The sequence below is a fragment of the Dendrobates tinctorius genome, unplaced genomic scaffold, assembly GCF_039654945.1.
Source record: "Dendrobates tinctorius isolate UK_male_01 unplaced genomic scaffold, ASM3965494v1 ptg000270l, whole genome shotgun sequence".
Taxonomy (NCBI): Eukaryota; Metazoa; Chordata; class Amphibia; order Anura; family Dendrobatidae; genus Dendrobates; species Dendrobates tinctorius.
Genome location: NW_027361937.1, coordinates 10,049,266 through 10,071,584, shown reverse-complemented (window position 1 = coordinate 10,071,584; position 22,319 = coordinate 10,049,266). Strand labels below are relative to the sequence as shown.

Sequence of the window (22,319 nt, the reverse complement as noted above, 5' to 3'; positions counted from 1 at the left end):
GGTACCACGTGACCATCTGAATGCAGGAAGTAGATGGCACAGGGAGACGCAGGGGCTGCCGCTGCAGAGAAGACCTTGCGCTAGGAGGGGCGAGTATGACGGAGGCAGAGTGATATTCACCTGTCCCCGTTCCAAGCCGTGCACCGCTGTGTCTCCGGGTCCTCCTGATGTGACGGCAGAGGGCGCGCGATGACGTAGTCAGTGCGCGCCTTCTGCCGTCAATGCAGAGATCTGGGGGACACAGCGGTGCACGGCTTGGAACGGGGACTGGTGAATATCGCCACTGCCAGGGGCTCAGGACACCGGCACCTGGCCCCCAGCGACTGAGAGGAGAGTATGCCTTTTTTTATTGCAGCAGAAAATAAGGGCTATTTATGGAGCATCTTATGGGGCAGCATTAACCCTTGTGGAGCGGCATATGGGGGGTATTTATGGGGCAGCATTAACCCTTGTGGAGCAGCATATGGGGGCATTTATGGGGCAGCATTAACCCTTGTGCAGCAGCATATTATGGGGGGTATTTATGGAGCATCTTCTTGGGCCAGCATTAACCCTTGTGCAGCATCATATGGGGGGGGGGTTTATCTATGGAGTATCTTCTTGGACCACCATTAACCCTCGGCTTATACGCGAGTCAGTAAGTTTTCCCAGTTTTTTGTGGCAAAATTAGGGGCTTATACACGAGTATATACGGTATTTCCCTTTTCCCCCCCATCAGGGTTAGGGTTGGGGCTAAAGTTAGGATTACGGTTATGTTTGGAATTATAGTTAACCCCTTCCCGACCAATGACGCCACATAGGAGTCATGAAAACCTGTGCCAATCTGACCAGTGACGCCTATGTGGCGTCATGACTTTAAAGCCCCCCTGCGGGTCGGGTGACCGGGGGTCATTAAAAGGTCACCCGACCCACAGATACAGGGGGCTTTGTTCTTCACCACAGGGGGCGTGGCTTCGCTTCCACGTGGCTACAATCGCTCTGATTGGCTGTTAAAAGTGAAACAGCCTAAGTGGTATACAGTATGCTCAGGAGAAGAAATAAGGCAAATAATGTTAACATTTGTATCTACTGAATGGTATATGAAGGAATATCTGTTAGGATCACTAGGTAAGCTGAAATTATAGGGAGAGGTTCAGAGGCCGAGTCGCATAGGGAGTGGGAGGGAAGGGGGGGGAAGGGATTGGGTTGTTAAGTAAGTTTGGATTTAAGACATAAGAATCTGTTGAAGGATGGGAGGAGGAAAACAGGAAGGAAGAATATATAAGGAGGAGGAGGAGGGGAAAAAGGCAAATTGGAAGGATTGTGTGAATGCATTGAGATTCCTTGATAACTATTACGACGTTTGATTTATTTTTGTATGCTAATACTTATCCTTTTTATTCTATAATTTGTATATTTTATGTAAGAAAATCAATAAAAAGCTGGTTTAAAAAAAAAAAAAAAAAAAAAAAAAAAAAAAAAAAAGTGAAAGCCAAAATCAGAGCGATAGTAATATTTCATCAATGAAAATTGATGAAATATTACAATCCAGTCATGCCCGATGCTGCAATAGCATCAGACATGGCTGGAGACCGTGATCCGACCCCACCACCACGACTCACGGGGCCGATCGGGCCCCGATACCGGCTGACGGCGGCAATGTGCCACCGCCGTCATCACCTGCTCCCCTCCCCCTACCTTCTGACCCCCCCCCGGTACCTCCGATGTCCCTCTCCGGCTCCCGGTGTCCCGCGGTCCTGCTTCATGGGCGCCGCCATCTTGGAAAATGGCCGGCGCATGCGCAGTGCGCCCGCCGGCTGCAGATTCATTCATTTTTGATCACTGTGATAAATTCTCACAGTGATCAAAGCAGAATGAAAAGTAAATAAACCCCCATAGGCAGGAACAACTAAAAATAAATAAATTATTTTTATTTTTCCTTAGGGTTAGGGTTGGAAATCGGGTTAGGGCTAGGGTTAGAATTAGGGTTGGAATTAGGGTTAGGGGTGTGATAGGATAAGGGATGTGTTGGGGTTAGGGCTGTGATTAGGGCTGTGTTGGGGTTAGGGTTGGAGTTAGAATTGAGGGGTTTCCACTGTTTAGGCACATCTGGGGGTCTCCAAACGTGACATGGTGCAACCATTGATTCCAGCCAATTTTGCGTTCAAAAAGTCAAACGGTGCTCCCTCCCTTCCAAGCTCCGACGTGTGCACAAACAGTGTTTTACCCCAACATATGGGGTATCTGAATACTCAGGAAAAACTGCACAACAACTTTGGTGGTCTAATTTCTCCTGTTATCCTTGGGAAAATAAAAAATTGGGGGCTAAAAAATAATTTTTGTGGAAAATAATGATTTTTTTATTTTCACGTCTCTGCGTTATAAACTTCTGTGAAGCACTTGGGGGTTCAAAGTGCTCACAAGACATCTAGATAAGTTCCTTGGAAGGTCTAGTTTCCAAAATGGGGTCACTTGTGGGGGGTTTCCACAGTTTAGGTACATCAGGGGCTCTGCAAATGTAACATGATGCCCGCAGACCATTCCATCAAAGTCAGCATTTCAAAATGTCTCTACTTCTCTTCCGAGCCCCGACGTGTGCCCAAACAGTGGTCTCCCCCCACATATGGGGTACCAGCGTACTCAGGACAAACTGGACAACTTTTGGGGTCCAGTTTCTACTGGTACCCTTGTGAAAATAAAAATTGTGCACTAAAAAATAATTTGAGGAAAAATAAATATTTATTTTCACGGCACTGCATTATAAACTTTTGTGAAGCACTTGGGGGTTCAAAGTGCTCACTATGCATCTAGATGAGTTCCTTAGGGGGTCTAGTTTCCAAAATGGCATCATTTGTGGGGGTGCTCCAATGTTTAGGCACACAGGGGCTCTCCAAACACGACATGGTGTCCGCTAACGATAAGAGGTAATTTTCATTTCAAAAAGTCAAGTGGTTCTCCTTCCCTTCTGAGCCATGCCGTGCACCCAAACAGTGGTTCCCCCCACATATGGGGTATCGATGTACTCAGGACAAACTGGACAACTCTTGTGCTCCAATTTCTCCTGGTACCCTTGTGAAAATAAAAATTGCGCACTAAAAAATAATTTTTTGAGGAAAAAAAAAAAAAAAAAAGGATATTTTCACTGCTCTGCGTTATAAACTTCTGTGAAGCACCTGGGGGTTCAAAGTGCTCACTACACATCTGGATAAGTTCCATAAGGGGTCTAGTTTCCAAAATGGTGTCACTTGTGGGGGGTTTTCACTGTTTAGGCACACAGGGGCTCTCCAAACGTGACATGGTGTCCGATAACGATTGGAGCTAATTTTCCATTCAAAAAGTCAAATAGCACTCCTTCCCTTCCGGACCCTGCGGTGCGCCCAAACAGTGGTTTATGACCACATATGAGGTATCGGTGCACTCAGGAGAAATTGCCCAACAAATTTTAGCATCCATTTTATCCTGTTGCCCATGGGAAAATGAAAAAACTGAGGCTAAAAGAAAATTTGTGTGAAAAAAAACAACACTTTTTTACCGATCAATTTGTGAAGCACCTGGGGGTTCAAAGTGATCACTATGCATGTAGATAAGTTCCTTCGGGGGGTCGAGTTTCCAAAATGGGGTCACTTGTGGGGAGCTCCAATGTTTAGGCGCACAGGGGCTCTCCAAACGTGACATGGCAACCGCTAAATATTCCAGCATGTTTTACATTCAGAAAGTCAAATGGCGCTCCTTCCCTTCTGAGCCCTGCCATGTACCCAAACAGTGGTTTATGACCACATATGAGGTATCGGTGTACTCAGGAGAAATTGCCCAACAAATTTTAGGATCCATTTTATCCTGTTGCCCATGTGAAAATGAAAAAATTGATGCTAAAAGAAAATTTGTGTTGGAAAAATTAAAATGTCCATTTTTTCCTTCCACGTTGCTTTAGTTCCTCTGAAACACCTGAAGGGTTAATAATCTTCTTGAATGTAGTTTTGAGTAGCTTGATGGGTGCAGTTTTTAGAATGGTGTCACTTTTGGGTATTTTCTGCCACATGACTTCAAATGTGAGGTGGTCCCTAAAAAAAATGGTTTTGTAAATTTTGTTGTAAAAATGAGAAATCACAGGTCAACTTTTAACCTTTATAACTTCCTAACAAAAAAAAAAATTTGTTTCCAAAATTGTGCTGAAGTAAAGTAGACATGTGGGAAATGTTATTTAGTAACCACTTTGTGTCACATATTTCTGGTTTAACAGAATAAAATTTCAAAATTTGAAAAATTGTGAAATTTTCTAAATTTTTGCCAAATTTCTGATTTTTTCCACAAATAAACGCAAAAATTATTGACCTAAATTTACCACCAACATGAAGCCCAGTATGTCATGAAAAAACATCTCACAATCGCTAGGATCCGTTGAAGCGTTCCTGAGTTATTACCTCAAAGGGACACTGGTCAGAATTGCAAAAAATGGCCTGGTCATTAAGGTCAAAATAGGCTTGGTGATGAAGGGGTTAAGGTTGGGATTAAGGTTAGGTTTTTAGTTAGGGTTATGGTGGGGATTAGGGGTGTGTTGGGTTTAAGGTTGGAGTTAGAATTGGGGTTTTTTCACTGTTTGGGCACATGAGGGGCTCTACAAACGCGACATGGCGTCTGATGGTAAATGTTCATTTTTTTTTTTTTTTTTTTAAATATTCCAAAAATTCCTATGAAGCTCCTGAAGGGTTAATAAACTTCTTGAAAGTGGTTTTGAGCACCTTGAGTGGTGTAGTTTTTAGAATGGTGTCACTTTTGGGCATTTTCTATCATATAGACCCCTTAAAGTGACTTCAAATGTGATGTGGTCCCCCCAACAAAAATGGTGTTATAAAAATGAGAAATTGCTGGTCAACTTTTAACCCTTCTAACTTCCTAATAAAAAAAATTTTGGTTCCAAAATTGTTCTGATGTAAAGTAGACATGTGGAAAATGTTACTTTAATTATTTTGTGTGTCATATCTCTGTGATTGCAAAATTTTCCAGATTTTTGCCAAGTTTCAAGTGATATCAAAGAAATTTTACCACTATCATCAAGTACAATATGTCACGAGAAAACAATGTCAGAATCACCAGAATCCATGGACGGGTTCAAGAGTTACCTCAAAGGGACAGTGGTCAGAATTGTAAAAATTGGCCCGGTCATTAACATGCAAACCACCCTTGGTGGTAAAGGGGTTAAACACAGCTCAATAAGGGGCATAAGATAGAGGGAAAGAATTGTGATTTTTGTGGAAAGGATGTGTAGTTTATGATGCAACCACGTGCACCAAAATAGCAACTAAATTTTGCTTAAATGTTCATGTGAAGAAAGACAACTGATAAGTAATGTAATGCTAGATAAAAGTATCTAAGGGTGCACCAAAATGTATCACCCAGCATAGGTCACTGTGACAAAGTTATTTAGAAACAGGCTAGAAACAAGATTGCTCCAGTAAATCTGCCCCATTGTTGTGTATAAAGATTTGTTTAATTTAAACAATAGTTACAGTTCCAAAACAAAAAATTAAAGATATCCAGTTCATTGGTTTATTCTAGAAAAACCTGTCCCAAAATTGACAGTTTGGAGCTAAAGGCTTGGCTTGGGCAATGAAGAAGAGAGGTGCGCTTGGTGTTAGTTCTGTTCTGTGTGCTAGTAGCAAATGGATCTCGCTGTTTCAGATAGTCAACTTTTTCTTTTCTGAACATCTCAGTCTTTGGCTTGACAGAGAAAATTTCCTTCACTAGATCTTCCATCTCCCACTTCTCAGTATTGTCCTGTTTGCAGCAATGAAGTGCTGCTGGGTCAATTGGATGGGCTTCTGTATTAAATACATACCCACCAGCACCCAACACACATTCTCCATAGGGAGTCACTACCAAGTCAAACTCAGAACCATCATTGTGGATGAAGTTGTCCGGATCGAACAGCAGGTAGAGATACTTCATTGTCTCTGCTAAAAAGAAAGACTCCATTCGATTGTCCAGTTTATGATCTCGAACATCTTTGATCTAGTGGGGGGAAAAGTATTCCAATCATGAACTAAGTATAGATTCTTACAATACTTCACAAGAGATTGCATGGGTATTTGCAATGACAAGAATTTTCCCATATGACAGCTCGTGTATTATTTAGCAGTAATTACTATACAGAGTCTGTCAGCCCCCAAACACATTTTATATTAACTATATTGCCACATAGGGGACATAGCCCTTACAGAACTCAGCTTTAGTTTATTAATCCCTCTGTTCTGCTAAAAATAGATAAAATCCAATATACTAATTTAGGTTCTTCTTGCACCCCTGAGGTGGCCAAGCGGCTCAATGCATTATTGCACCCTCAGATTTTGCATGCTAGTTCCGCCTACCTCTATTGTTGATTGATAGCGATGGATCGGCCAGAACAAGCACTGCTTGAATAGAATCATAGAATCATAGAATCGTAGAGTTGGAAGGGACCTCCTGGGCCATCTGGTCCAACCCCCTGCTCAAAGCAGGATTCGCTAAATCATCCCAGTCAGATATCTGTCCAGCCTCTGTTTGAAGACTTCCATTGAAGGAGAACTCACCACTTCTCGTGGCAGCCTGTTCCACTCATTGATCACTCTAACTGTCAAAAAGTTTTTTCTAATATCTAATCTGTGTCTCCTCCCATTCAGTTTCATCCCATTGCTTCTAGTCTTTCCTTGTGCAAATGAGAATAAAGTTGATCCTTCTACAATGTGACAGCCCTTTAGATATTTGTAGACAGCTATTAAGTCTCCTCTCAGTCTTCTCTTTTGCAAACTAAACATTCCCAAATCCTGCAACCTTTCCTCATAAGACAGGGTTTGCAGACCGGTCACCATTCTGGTCGCTCTTTTCTGAACTTGCTCCAGTTTGTTGATGTCTTTTTTAAAATGTGGTGCCCAAAACTGGACACAATATTCCAGATGAGGTCTGACCAAAGAGGAGTAGAGGGAAATAATGACTTCACGTGATCTAGACTGTATGCTTCTGTTAATACATCCTAGAATTGCATTTGCCTTTTTTGCTGCTGCATCACACTGTTGACTCATATTCAGTCTGTGATCTATTAGTATACCCAAGTCTTTTTCACATGTGCTGTCACTTAGCCCTATTCCTCCCATTCTATATATGCTTTTTCCATTTTTATTGCCCAGATGTAGTACTTTGCATTTCTCCCTGTTAAAAACCATTCTGTTAGTTGCTGCCCACTTCTCCAGTTTATTTAAATCTTTTTGAATCCTCTCTCTCTCTTCTCTAGTATTAGCTATCCCTCCTAGCTTTGTGTCATCAGCAAATTTAATCAGTTTACCCTCAATTCCTTCATCTAAATCGTTGATAAAGATGTTGAACAATACAGGGCCCAGGACAGAGCCCTGTGGTACCCCACTTGAGACATTCTTCCAACTGGATGTGCAGCCATTTACGACCACTCTTTGGGTCCGATCACTAAGCCAGTTATGAATCCACCTAACAGTTGCCTTGTCCATTCCATACTTAGTCATTTTTTCAATAAGGATTGTATGAGAGACTTTGTCAAATGCTTTGCTGAAGTCAAGATATACTATATCTACAGCATTTCCTTGATCCAACCAATCAGTGATACCGTCATAGAAGGAAATTAAGTTAGTCTGACATGACTTATTAGTTACAAACCCATGCTGACTCTGTTTAATCACTTCATTCTTATCCAGGTATTGACATACATGTTGTTTAATAATTTGTTCAAAGATCTTTCCTGGTATAGAAGTCAGACTCACCGGCCTATAGTTACCTGGGTCCACCTTCTTCCCCTTTTTGAAGATAGGAACAACATTTGCTCTTCTCCAGTCTTCTGGCACTTCTCCTGTTCTCCAAGAATTTTCAAAGATTATAGAGAGGGGTTCAAAAATTTCTTCTGCTATCTCCTTCAGTACTCTGGGGTGTAATTCATCTGGACCTGGAGACTTGAATTCATTTAGGCTAGCTAAGTGTTTCTTCACTATCTTTCTGTTTATAGATATCCTGGATTCTTCTATTCCCTTAATAGGACAGTGAATAACAGTTGATGTTACATTTCCTTTCTGAGAGAAAACAGATGCAAAATAGGAATTTAAAAGTTCAGCCTTCTCAACATCCTGTCTTACCATTTCATCATTTTCATCCTGTAAAAATCCTATAGCATCTTTGACTTTTCTTTTACTTTTGACATATCCCCAAAATCCTTTATTATTGCTTTTGACATCTCTTGCAAGCCTCAATTCATTTTCAGCTTTAGCTAATCTGATTTGTGCCCTGCAGGTTCTGCAGACAGCATTATATTCTTCTTTAGATATGCCTCCCTCTTTCCATTTTATAAACATTTTTTTCTTCCTTTTTAGCATGTGCTTAAGTTCTGTGTTCATCCATCCTGGTTTCCTTAACTGCTTCCTATTCTTCCCTCTTTTCGGAATTGTTAACAACTGTGCTTTGAGAATTTCATTTTTCAAGATTTCCCATCCTTCCTGGACATTTTTGTCATTAAGGATATCCAGCCATTGGATCCCTCCAATTCTCTTTCTGAATCCCTTAAAATCTGCCTTTCTGAAATCTAACCTTGACGTCTGAGTCTTCACAGGTCTTCCGCCTCTAGTTATCCAAAATTCTAAAATAGCATGGTCGCTACCTCCTAGGGTCCCAGCCACTTTTACCTCCTCAACCATTTCCTCCCTGTTTATAAGGATTAGATCCAAGGTAGCAGTTCCCCTTGTTTTCTCCCTTACCTTTTGGAAGATAAAGTTGTCAGCAAGAGAGGATAAGAATTTCCTTGACCTGTTAGTTTTGCCTGAGAGAGATTCCCAACAAATGTCTGGATAGTTGAAATCTCCCATGACAACTATGTCATATTTTTTGGAGAACTTGGCCATTTGATGCATAAAGAGTTCATCCATAGCTTCAGCTTGCACAGGCGGCCTGTAGTAAATGCCTACAATGGTGTCCTTTCCATTGTTCTGTCCTTGTATTCTTACCCAAACAGTTTCCACAGAACTCCCAGTCTCTGAAGCTTCAATCTCTGTGCAGATATACGCGTTTCTAACATACAATGCGACACCCCCTCCTCGTTTATCAAGTCTGTTTCTTGCAAATAAGTTGTATCCTTCTAGTCTTGTATTCCAATCATGTGTATTGTCCCACCAAGTTTCAGTGATTCCAATGACATCATATTTCTTTTCCTGTGTTAGTAGTTCCAATTCTCCTTGTTTGTTGCCCATGCTTTGTGCATTAGTATAGAAACATTTTAGTTTGTGATTGGTTTCTCTTTCTCCAATATTTTTATTAATTAGATTCTTTCGTCTTTGTTCTTCCTTTCCACTTCTAATAGCAGAGTTCTCAATAGCATTTGTCAGGTGTATGGCTTTTTCTTGTCTTTTGCTTCCCTTCCCATGTTGTTCTAGTTTAAAGCTCTCCTTACAAGTGTAGCAAGGCGACTTCCAAATACATGCTTACCAGTCTTCGTAAGGTGCACCCCATCTCTAGCAAGTAGTCCATCGTATAAGTAGTTCACTCCGTGATCCAGAAATCCAAATCGTTGCTGACGGCACCATCGACGTAGCCAGTTGTTCACCTGCAGAATCTTATTCCACCTCCTTGTTCCATGGCCATCCACTGGGAGGATGGAAGAGAAGACCACCTGCGCTCCCAGTTCTTTCACTTTCTTGCCTAAGTCTTCAAAGTCTCTGCAGATGGTTTCCAGGTCGTTTCTTGCAGTGTCATTTGTCCCCACATGTAGTAGCAGGAATGGGTAGTCATCTGTAGGTCTGAAGAGTCCTAATATCCTGTCAGACACATCTTTAATTTTTGCACCTGGAAGACAGCACATTTCTCTTGAAGTTATATCCGGTCTGCAGATAGCGGCCTCTGTTCCTCTCAACAGGGAATCCCCCATGACCACCACTCTCCGTTTCTTCTTCACAACATTTTTCTTTCTCCATCCAGGAGGACTCTGAAGGCGTACAAGGTTGCTGCTTGTTGGCAAAGTCTTATCCTGATGTATTTCTTCATTGTTTTCCTGCGTGAGAGCGTGAAACATCAGACTCATTACAGGAGCACAAGAGCTCACTCATCCCTCTCTCCTCTCTGCTGCAGTCTAGAGCTCAGTACAGGAGTGCAAGAACTCACTTTATCCCTCACTCCTGCAGACTAGAGCTCAGTACAGGAGTGCAAGAACTCACTTTATCCCTCACTCCTGCAGACTAGAGCTCAGTACAGGAGTTAAAGAACACACTCATCCCTCTTTCCTCTCTGATGCAGACTAGAGCTCAGTACAGGAGTGCAAGGACTCACTCAGCCCTCTCTCCGTTCTGTTGCCATCACTCACTACACATCTACAAGTACAGTACAGACGAAAAGTTTGGACACACCTCAAAGAGTTTTCTTTATTTTCATGACTATGAAAATTGTAGATTCACTCTGAAGGCATCAAAACTATGAATTAACACATGTGGAATTATATAATTAACAAAAAAGTGTGAAAACTGAAAATATGTCTTATATTCTAGGTTCTTCAAAGTAGCCACCTTTTGCTTTGATTACTGCTTTGCACACTCTTGGCATTCTATTGATGAGCTTCAAGAGGTAGTCACCGGAAATGGTTTTCACTTCACAGATGTGCCCTGTCAGGTTTAATAAGTGGGATTTCTTGCCTTATAAATGGGGTTGGGACCATCAGTTGTGTTGTGCAGAAGTCTGGTGGATACGCAGCTGATAGTACTACTGAATAGACTGTTAGAATTTGTATTATGGCAAGAAAAAAGCAGCTAAGTAAAGAAAAACGAGTGGCCATCATTACTTTAAGAAATGAAGGTCAGTCAGTCTGAAAAATTGGGAAAACTTTGAAACTGTCCCCAAGTGCAGTGGCAAAAACCATCAAGCGCTACAAAGAAACTGGCTCACATGAGGCCTGCCCCAGGAAAGGAAGACCAAGTGTCACCTCTGCTGCGGAGGATATCATCCGAGTCACCAGCCTCAGAAACTGCAGGTTAACAAGCAGTTCAGATTAGAGACCAGGTCAATGCCACACAGAGATCTAGCAGCAGACACATCTCTACAACAACTGTTAAGAGGAGAGGAGACTTTGTGCAGCAGGCCTTCATGGTAAAATAGTTGCTAGGAAACCACTGCTCAGGACAGGCAACAAGCAGAAGAGACTTGTTTGGGCTAAAGAACACAAGGAATGGACATTAGACCAGTGGAAATCTGTGCTTTGGTCTGATGAGTCCAAATTTGAGATCTTTGGTTCCAACCACCGTGTCTTTGTGCGACGCAGAAAAGGTGAACGTATGGACTCTACATGCCTGGTTCCCACCGTGAAGCATGGAGGAGGTGGTGTGATGGTGTGGGGGTGCTTTGCTGGTGACACTGTTGGGGATTTATTCAAAATTGAAGGCAAACTGAATTAGCATGGCTACCACAGCATCTTTCAGCGGCATGTTATTCCATCTGGTTTGCGTTTAGTTGGACCATCATTTATTTTTCAACAGGACAATGACCCCAAACACACCACCAGGCTGTGTAAGGGCTATTCGACCAAGAGGGAGAGTGATGGGATGCTACGCCAGATGACCTGGCCTCCACAGTTACCAGACCTGAACCGAATCGAGATGGTTTGGGGTGAGCTGGACGGCAGAGTGAAGGCAAAAGGGCCAACAAGTGCTAAGCATCTCTGGGAACTCCTTCAAGACTGTTGGAAGACCATTTCCAGTGACTACCTCTTGAAGCTCATCAAGAGAATGCCAAGAGTGTGCAAAGCAGTAATCAAAGCAAAAGGTGGCTACTTTTTAGAACCTAGAATATAAGACATATTTTCAGTTGTTTCACACTTTTTTGTTAATTATATAATTCCACATGTGTTAATTCATTGTTTTGATGCCTTCAGAGTAAATCTACAAATTTCATAGTCATGAAAATAAAGAAAACTCTTTGAATGAGAAGGTGTGTCCAAACTTTTGGTCTGTACTCTAGATGTTCAGCAGAGAGGCAAACTATTTAGCATACTGGATTAAAGGGATTTTCAGCTGAACAAAGGGACAGAATAATAAATGAAAAATGTACTTTTCATAGAGGCTAAGAGACCTGTGGCTGGGATTCATATAAGATAGTTAATTTCACAATATACTGTAATACTAAAGTTTTGCATTATACATTACAAGTAATCAAAAGTTCATGTCCCTTAGGGGAACCTGAAGGAAAAAAAACTTCACATCTTCCTGTAACAACCTGAAAAATATTTTTTTTTCCCAAATCCAAAAATAAATGAAAAAACAAAACAAAAACAAACCCCCCCCCCCCCCCCCACACTAGTAATACTGGTATTGCTGCATCCATAACAGTCTGATTGATCAACATACATAATTAACCCATATAGTAAACCCCACAAGAAATGGGGAAAAAAAAAAAAAGCCACAAGTGAAATTTGAGCGTACCCAAAATGGTACCAGTAAAAACTAGAGCTTGTCACACTTAAAATGAAGCCCTGATACAGCTCTATCAATAGAATAAAATATGGTGTCACAAAAGAAAATATTAATTTTACAAGAGTCTGATTTCTTTTCTAAACCTGTACACATTGAATGCCATGAAAAAAAAAACCCCAAAAAAATAAATGTAATTCTGATTCTTTTTTAGCTTAAATTTCTCCATATTTAGAATTTGCCAATTTTAATAATCTAACCATCAAAGAGAAACTGAGACCTGATGAAAATATTATACTTAAGGTGGTTATGCCTCCTTTTATTTTAAAAATGAACCCATACAAGAAAAATCAAAGACTCGCTACTTTTCCATACTGCCGGACATGTTCCCTGCAGGTCTCCTGTGTCCTCCTCTAGCAACTGGCTGCAGCGGTCACTTGCTGGCTACGCTGGAAGAGGAACAGAGATACAAGGGAAGGAGTACCAGAGGCGTCAGGAAACCGAATAAATGTTTTGTTTTTCTTTATATTTTTCAGACTACCAGAGCCCATTTGTAAAATAGAAAAAAACTAGTGGACAACCCTTTTAGTATGGTGGTGTAGGACTAAGAAAACATGGCCGCCTATGCCACTTTGAAGTAAATGAAGTTGATTTGGAATACCACACACCCCAAGGATGTGTGTTGCTCTGTTTTTGGAAGAATGCAGCCATGTTTGACAGCCCCCATCCGTCACTAAGCAATAGGCAGAAAATTAGGTTTCTGGAAGAACGTACAGTGGCAAAGCCGCAATCCACTCTACTTATTTTCTCTATGGATTCTAGAGCATCCCTTCCCAGTTCCAGCAGTGTTGGGTCCTTGGTGGCTTTGTACAAATACATAGCGCTCTCGATCAGTTCTGGAACAGAACACAAGCAAAGATCATTTTAATGAACTCATGCAAGAAATCAAACATTGGATTTTTAGTGAACGCCTTTTACTGATTATCAGAACCTACCAGGCCGAAGTGGATAGCCCTCTCGTTTGTCCACGGTAAATCCTTGTGGAATATTGTAGAACTCTGGTAATCCGCCGAATTGTTTCCAGACTGTGTAATAATTGAGGAACGTTCGCATGGCATTTCCAATATCTCCTATCAAGCTCTAAGGAACAAAGATCATTAGAATCCTTAAATACATATGTACTTATTAACTGTGCCGACCCAGCTATAAAGGAGTTACAATTGCTACCTTATATTGATCATAATGAAGACTGGAGTCTAAATGAATAGTATTAATGTTACAGAAAAGCAGATATCATACCTGTAATCCAGGCCAGAAGGCTTCCAAAGACTGAAAGATTGGCATAGAGACGGTGCCCTTATACATTTGCACCCAGACGTACCAGTCATCATACTTGGTATAGTTCTGTATCGCTTTGTTGTAATCTAAAGAAAGGACATGATTGATGATGACATTACTCACCTTTCCCAAATCAAATAAACTCGTGTGGGCGTGCGCGTTAGTTTTTTTCTCACCTCCAAAATTAATAAGGACCGATAACTTTCTTAGGCCAGGGTCAAACTTACGAGAAACTTGCATGAGTCTCGCATCTCAATACCCGGCACTGCCACCGGCACTCGGGACCAGAGCGTTCAGCTGCATAGAAATACAGGCAGCCACGCACTCCGGTCCCTAGTGCCGGCGGCAGTGCCAGGTATTGACATGTGAGACTCGTGCGAGTTTCTCGCAAGTGTGACCCCGGCCTTATGTGCATAGTCAGCTTTAAATGACCAATTAAAGGGAACCGATCCACATGTTTTAACATAGGCAAAGAGTTGTACAGTAATAGCTTGACTAACAAGTGCTTACCAACTTTCTGAGATAGGAGCTGATAATTTTTTTGTTTTATGATGCGAGCCGAGATCTGAGTTATGAGCAAGCGAGCGTATGTCGCGCACCACGTTGTTATCCTGCCGGACAAGCATCTCTGCCATTGCTTCGTTCTTTGACCATGGGTCCTAAGAGAGGGAGTTGCCCCGTTCTCTCTTTTGCCCTTTTCTTGGGAATCAGCAATTTAGGTTTTTGGCATTACCAACACTGCCATTTTCCTGGGGTGGACTATGTTTTTAGCACTGCATGCATTTGACTTGGGACTGTACATAGGATAATGGTTATTTATTCAGTGAAGAAGATCATTAAATGAAGTTATAAAAAAAAAAAAAAGGAATTACACTTACCGGTAATTGGATTTCTAAGACCCTCCACGATAGCACACAGGAGGTTGCCTCCTCATCCTAATTAGAGACAGGAAACAAAAGGTTAAATAGTCCTTCCCTTCCCCTAATCCCCAGTGTTTTCCAAGGACCACAGAGTGAATGCGTGATTTAATTTAAATGAATCAAAAATGAACATAATTATTATGGGGGGCAGATTACCTGTGCTGTCGTGTAGGGTCTTAGAAACCCAATTACCGGTAAGTGTAATTCTATTTTTGCTAATCCCCTCCACGACAGCACACAGGAGGTATACCAAAGAATAATGGCTAGGGAGGGACAACAGCTTGCCGGACTTTCCTGTCAAACGCTAGATCTCGTACTCACATTAGCTCTAATCTATAATGCTTAGTGAAGGTATGGACTGAGGCCCAGGTAGTGGCTTTGCAAAACTGCTCCATGGACGCTTTTTGCCCTTTCTGCTCAGGAGACGGAGACAGCTCGTGCAGTGGGCTTTAAAGGACTCAGGAGGAGGTAGATCCTGATTTTTGTAAGCGTCCATGATTGCCTTCTTGAACCAGTTTGCTAAAGAGCTTTTGGAAGCTTTCTTCCCTTTGTTTGGTCCGCCATACTGAACAAAAAGATTTTGATCTCTCCGCCAAGGCTTAGTTTCTTTCAAATATAAAAGGACCGCCCGCCGAACTTTTAGAGAATGGAATCCTGCTTCTCTCATCTTTCGGATTATCACAGAAGAAGGACAGTATTATTTCCTGGGACCTGTGGAAATCAGAAGACACTTTTGGTACAAAAGACGGGTCTAGACGGAATATTAATCTATTGTCGTCAAGAATTCTTAGATAAGGCTCTCTGATGGATAGAGCTTGAATCTCGGCCCACCCTTCTTGCCGTTGTAATGGCTACGAAAGCGCTGTTTTCCAGGACAGTTTATCTGGATCTGGTCTCCTTCCCCACCATCCTGTAGCATGTAAGCCCGAAAAGGCAGGGTCCTCTCTCCCCTCTATATCAGTCTGTGATTGTTAGTTTGTTTACTGTAAGTGATCTGTAATTTGTATGTAACCCCTTCTCATGTACAGCACCATGAAACCAATGGAATAATAATAATAATAATAATAATAATAATAATAATAATAATAATAATAAGGTCCATAGGCTCAAATGGAGGGATCGTTAGTCCTTTTAGCACTACATTCAAGTTCCAAGCTGGGACCATACTGGATTTCCTTGGACTGATTCTGGAGGTGGCTGACATGAATCTACTTATCCAAAGGTCTGCTAGATTTTGGTCGAAGTAGGAACTCAGGGCCTTTACCTGGACCTTCAAAGTACTTGGTCTTAGTCCTTTGGATAAGCCATCCTGTAGGAAATCTAAGATCTTTGCAACATCTGGGTGGAAAGGATCAATAGGAGTGGATCCATACCATGTTCAAAAGGTTTTCCATATTTTGGAATATATAGCGTTTGTGATCGGCTTCCTACTCTTTTCTACAGTGGATATTACCACATCTGAGAGGCCTCTGGCTTTCAGGATGGTGATTTCAGTAGCCAAGCTTAAGCTGTGGGGAGCCGGGTGAAAGATGGGACCCTGATGTAGTAGGTCGTGGTCCAGAGGTAGGATCAGAGGACCCTCTGAGTTCATTAGCCTTAGGTTTTGGCCAGAGAGGGGCGATCTGGATAGTTCTGACCCAGTCTGTCCTGACTTTTTGCAGAGTCCTTGCTATTAAAGGAATTGGTGGAAATCCGTATGCCAGTCTGAATTCCCACGGGTGAGCGAAGGCATCCACCCTTGAATGTGTTTCGCTTGGACCTATGGAGAAGTACTGTTTTAGTTTGGCATTATCTCAATTTGCAAACAGGTCCACCTCCAGGAGACCCCATTTTTTGGTTATGGTCTGGAATATTTTCATATTGAGGCTCCATTCCCCTGGATCTACGTCTGTCCTGCTCAAGAAGTCTGCTTCGACGTTTTCAGATCCTTTCAGGTGGAGTTCCGATAAGAGATGACTTTCTGCCCAACCAAATATTCTTGCTGAGATCTGTTGTAGATTTCCATATTTTGTGCTGCCCTGATGACATAGATGGGCTACGGTGGTCATGTTGTCGGAGTAAACTCGGACATGGGTTCCCTGGATTAATGGCTCTGCTGTCCTTAGGCCTTCTTCTACTGCTCTCAATTCTCTGTACTTGGAAGACAGGTTCTCCATCTCTTTTAGCCAGACTCCATGAAAGACTCCCTGAGACGTTATTGTTCCCCAATCACGTTTGCTGGCGTCTGTTGTAATTGACGTCATAGGATATTGTATCCAGGGTATCCCTTTTGCCAGGTTTCCCTGGCAGAGCCACCAGTTGAGGGATAAATTTACGTGTTGAGGTAGAGAGATTCTCGTATTGAGGGTCTCTGGATCTGTGTTCCAGAGGGACAGAATAAACTTTTGAAGTATTCTTGAATGGGCCTGGACCCAGGGAACCGCCTGGATGCAAGAAGTCATTTACCCCAACGTTGACATGGCGAACCTTATGGTCACCCTTTTCTGACTTTATAGCGTCCAAACTTTTGATCTTACACATACCTGCTTGGTGGGCAGAAGAAACGATTTTTGGTTCTGGGAATCTAGGAGGATCCCTAGAAAGACTTTCCTGGTTGAGGGATTCAGGTCTGATTTTTCCTGATTTATAATCCAGCCTAAAGATGCCAGGGTATGCAGGACTGATCGAGTGGTGCTGGAAGGAGCCATGACAAGAAGGTTGTCCAGGTAAGGAACGACACATGTCCTGCTTCCTGAAGAATGCTACTACTTCTGCCATTATTTTTGTAAATGTTAGGGGTGCAGATGATATGCCAAAGGGCAGAACTTTGAACTGGAAGTGGTGTACTTCTTGGTCTAGAGTAACTGCAAACCCCAGATACCGCGTGTGGACGGACGGGGTACATGGTAATATGCCTCTTGAAGATCTATGGTGGCCATGGCAAAATCTTCCCGATCAATGGTATTGTGGTCTTTATCGACTCCATCTTGAAGCGTTGGTACCGGATATGCTGGTCCAGCTTCTTTAGGTTGATGATGACCCGGTACTTTCCACTTGGCTTCTTTATACTAGGAACAGCCAGGAGTATTGGCCCTGACCCTGCTCTGCCTCAGGAACCGGTGATATTACTGTTGACGATAGCATGTGTTGGAGTTCTGTATACAGAATTTGACGATTTGCTGAAGGGAGATGTGTTATTTCTATAGTCTTTGAGGGGGGGGGGGGGGGGATTCTATTTTTACTCCCCTTTTGACTGAGTCTAGGATTCTCCAGTCTGATGTTATCCCCTGCCAGCTTGGGAAGTAGTCTGAAATCCTGCCCCCTACCTGCTTGGTGTCATTTTCTGTCTCTGTCTAAACGAGAGCTGTGAAAAATATTTCTGCCTTTCCCACCTTTAGGGTAACTCCATCACCCCGTTTTCCCTTTCCCCCTGTATTGAGGGGTCTGAGCCTGGGGCGGGCGAAAAGACTTCCTCTTGGGTGGTTTTGGTTTGGGAAGATTTTCCTTCTTGTCGGTTGCCTTCTCTAGTAATTAGCCAACTGCAGGGCCAAATACGTATTCTCGCTTGAAGGGAATAGAACATAGTTTGGAATTTGATAGAATATTCCCGCTTCACATTCTCAGCCACAGAGCCCTTCAGGTAGTGTTGGAAAGTACTGATGTTCTAGCCGCAATGCGAACCAACTCTGCTGAGGCGTCCGCCATAAAGCCTGCTGCCTTCTGAAGAAGCGGTAGAGAGGATAGAAGATTTTCCCTCAGAGTTCCACTTCTAATATGGTCCTCCAACTGCTGTAGCCAGCGGTACAGGGTTCACTTTACGCAGTTGGATGCGACATTAGTTTTTAAGGAGGCTGCTGAAGCCTCCCAGGACTTCCTCAGTAAACTATCCATTTTGCGGTCAAGAGGGTCCTTGAGCCGAGAAGAATCTTCAAAGGGTAGTGTAGTTATTTTTTGGCTACCCTAGCTACTTGGATATCTACTTTAGGGACTTCAGTCCAACACTTCACGATCTTTTCATTCAGGGGAAACCGATCTTTCATCTCGCCTGGGATACTCAACTTCCTTTCCGGGAACTCCCATTATTCCAAGATTAGATTGCGGACATTATCATGGATAGGAGAAACCATTTTCTTCCTAGATTTCAGACCGCCAAGTAGATCATCCTTGACTGAATGGTACGGTTTTTCTTCTTCAACTCCCATTGTGTTCCTGACTGCCGAAAGCAGCTCCTCCATATCTTCTAAGGAAAAGATCAACTTCCTATCCTCCTCCGTCTGGCTTGAGGTCAGTTCACCTTCTCCCCTCCAATCCCCAGAACCCAATGACTCGGGTTCTGAGTCTGAGATATGTTCCGTGGCATATTTTCTCTTCTTTGAGACTGTGGGCCCCCCTGTGAATGACTGGGAAAAGGTAGCCAGGGATGACTGAATCTCCTGTCGCACCATCCCTCTTACTTCATCCATCAGGGATGGCTGTTCCTCCCGGACAATTTTTTTCTGTGCACAACTGGCACAGAGTTTATTTTGTAATTGGAGGGGAGTTTTTTTTACTACAGATGTCACACTTGCGGCTTGTAGTCTTTCCCTTAATTTTTGGTGCAGGATCCTTGTCTCCCTGAAAGAGAGGAGAAGGGGGTCCCTTAAGAATGGGTCCTGAATCAAAAATGATATACCCTTTTCCAAGTATACCCACTGGGCCAGGGTTTGCACTGGGCTCTGCAGAAGCAGCTCTCAAGGAAGACACATGCATCATGCAGACCTTAGTCCTACCTTATGGAGTCTTCTATCAGGGTCCTTATATAGGAACCGAGATCCAGCGTTTTCCCTCCCATCCAATCGGATGAGATCTCTCCCAGTTAGGTAAGAAGCTTCTTGGCGCCATTCCTGAAACACTTTTTATTATTTCAAATTTCCCACTAAAATGGCGGTGTGTTCCACCGTGGAACGCAGGGCCAAAGTGAAGTCACGCCTTCTGACTCGGCGATGTACGTCACTTCCTATGCATGCCATCCGGATTTCACATGCGTGCCGGCAGGCGGCGCAAGGGGGAGAGCGATTCTTGGGCTGGGGAGCTACGGGAGGCCCCGAACCCGACCATCACCATCCAGCATTGCCGAAGCGCCGGAGGATGGCACAGGTTCCGCCAGCGGCAGGAGCAGCGTACGGGGAGAAAGGTCCGGGATAATCGACCCCGGCTGCCCGGCTCAAGGTACACCCCGGGATTTTGCCGGCCCATCCACGGAGCACACAGAACCTCTTCATCCCTATTAGAGACAGAAAAACACTGGGGATTAGGGGAAGGGGAGGACTATTTAGCCTCTTATTTTCTGCCCCTAATTAGGATGGGGAGGTAACCTCCTGTGTGCTGTCATGGAGGGGATTAGAGAAAAGTGCAGTACAATAGGTTATTACACGTTTAATAGTTTTTCATACTGTACATTACTGTATGTTATTAAAGCTCATTTTCTTATTTAAAAACACCTGACAAAAAAGTGCTGTGATTTTTGGGAGCTGGAACAAATTAATAGCATTTAAAATCATTTTAATGGGGAAATTTAATTTGGTATATGAGCACCGACCGAATTAAACTCTTAAGTCAAGGTATTACAGGGCTTGTTCCCTGTTAAAAATATTTATTTTATAGAGATCTGATGTGCCAGCCATGAGAAATCTAGCCTATATATAAAGTGCAAATTAGGCTGAACGGGCACTGGGACTATACCTCTGCAAAATTAAAGAAGCGGACCAAGTGTATGGACACACCCTCAATGCACTTCCAGCCCTATTTGCATATGGCTTCTACACTACTTTTCTCATAATTGGCCCATGTATGGCTGTAGGTTACATTAAAAAGTATAATTAAAAAAAGGAAAAAATAAACAAAAGAATAGAATTATGATAGATATAAAAAGGATCAGGATGAGTCCCTGCTGATTACCCAGAAACATGGACATCATCTTCTCATCCTGTAGTAGAATGGCTCCTTTCACAAGGTATTCAAAATAAGAGTCAACACCTGCTCCGATTCCTGCATCTTGGGCCACCCATTTAGACGTCATTACATCTATATGATTTCCTACCTGGAAGAGAAAAACACAAAAAAATAAAAACTAAACAACTAAAAACCACTTGCCTAAAGATTTGATCCAAAAGTCCAAAATGACCATCCCAGGTCTTTAGCTAAGGCAATTGTTATATGTGATCAGCAGCTAGTCAATACAGCAAAATCTCTCCATAAGACCACCTATAAAGCTAGACCGGCAGATAGGTCCAAAAATATTTGGACAGTGATAGAATTTTTTTGTTTAAATTCGTTTATTAACAACAAAATAGAATGTACATACTTGTATACATTATTAATACACAAAAAAGAATGTACACACTCATATTTAAACATAAAATGTGTATTCTCCTATACATCCAAAATGACGTGTGTGACCTACGGAGCATTTGCAAAAGGACAATAAGTCCTGCACATTAAATAATTTGTACCATGTAGATTATACAAGCCCTTATCTTGTTACATAAGTAGTAAACCTATTAACAAATAAACAAGGAACATTGAGTATCATTCAATCTTGTACATGTTCGGAAAGGTACGACTCCTAAAAAGTCCCTAACCTATAACAACTACTATCACGGCCGCCTAATATTTTAGATTGTGTTGTCTTCAATGTGATGTCCCAAAACAAAAATCTTAACTTTTTACGATGATGTCGAGTCATTACGTATCAATAGAGTAAGGTGGGAAGAGTTCCACCTATCCCAAATTTTCCCGGACACCCGCTATTCTGTATTCTATAGTGTGCGCTCATACGGAATAACTGAGTTCACCAATTCAATCCTCTGAGGGAGGGACGAGAGTCCCCCATCCAACGTAATGCCAATACGTTCCGTGCCATAGAAAGGGTCTCCAGTAAGAAAATCCCAACATAGTGCCCCCAAGTTTCCTCATCCCACACCCCAAGCAAACAGACCAGCGGTTCAAGAGGAACAGGAGTTTGTACCAGGGATGTCAACAATGATGTCACCTCTTTCCAATAGAGAAGGGTAACAGGGCATACCTATATCATATGTATAAAATCTGCATCCGACGAGTGACATCGCAGACATTCTGATGATTGGAATCGACCCATCTTGAAGAGTTGTGTCGGAGTTAAGTATGATTGGTGTGTGTATATTTTACAACGTGTGCCAGCGGGGGGGAATATGAACGAGGGGCCTTGTGTGCCAGCAGGGGGGAAAGTAGGGATGGTGGACAGTGTGAATGCCAGCAGGGGGGAATATAGGGGCATGGGGGCCATGTGAATGCCAGCAAGGGGGAATATAGGGACTCGGGGGGGGGGCTGTGTGAGTGTAAGCAGGGGGGCCATGTGAGTGCCAGCAGAGGGGCATATAGTGACCTGGGGGCCATATCCAGGATAGGATGGGGGGGGCTAAGTGCTAGCACAAGGGGGCAATGTGCCAGGATGGGGGTTATATAGATACCAGGATGAGGGACATATACGGTATATGATTTGAAAGACGGACACTGGCATTATGAGACACCTCCATTTAACATAAAAAAAATTTTTCTCTTTTTCTTCACCAAATTTGGGGGTGCGTCTTATAATCTGGTGCGTCTTATAAAGTGAAAAATACGGTAACTGGGTCATTTTATTATTGATAGATGG

General features: G+C 42.6%; 1 protein-coding gene across 3 annotated transcripts in view; it reads right to left on the bottom strand.

Annotated features, from left to right (window-relative positions):
• Window positions 1-5,445: 5,445 nt before the first annotated feature.
• The window catches only part of EDEM2 (ER degradation enhancing alpha-mannosidase like protein 2), a 41,107-nt gene continuing 24,233 nt past the window's right edge, over window positions 5,446-22,319 (bottom strand). For all 3 annotated transcript variants that reach the window (XM_073559417.1, XM_073559416.1, XM_073559418.1), the window contains exons 7-11: window positions 20,585-20,726; window positions 13,710-13,834; window positions 13,406-13,550; window positions 13,185-13,306; window positions 5,446-5,988 (exon numbers count right to left, since the gene is read on the bottom strand). In XM_073559417.1, coding sequence (XP_073415518.1) covers window positions 5,527-5,988; window positions 13,185-13,306; window positions 13,406-13,550; window positions 13,710-13,834; window positions 20,585-20,726 — 996 coding nt within the window. In that variant the 3' untranslated portion in view covers window positions 5,446-5,526. The remainder of the gene's footprint in view (window positions 5,989-13,184; window positions 13,307-13,405; window positions 13,551-13,709; window positions 13,835-20,584; window positions 20,727-22,319) is intronic.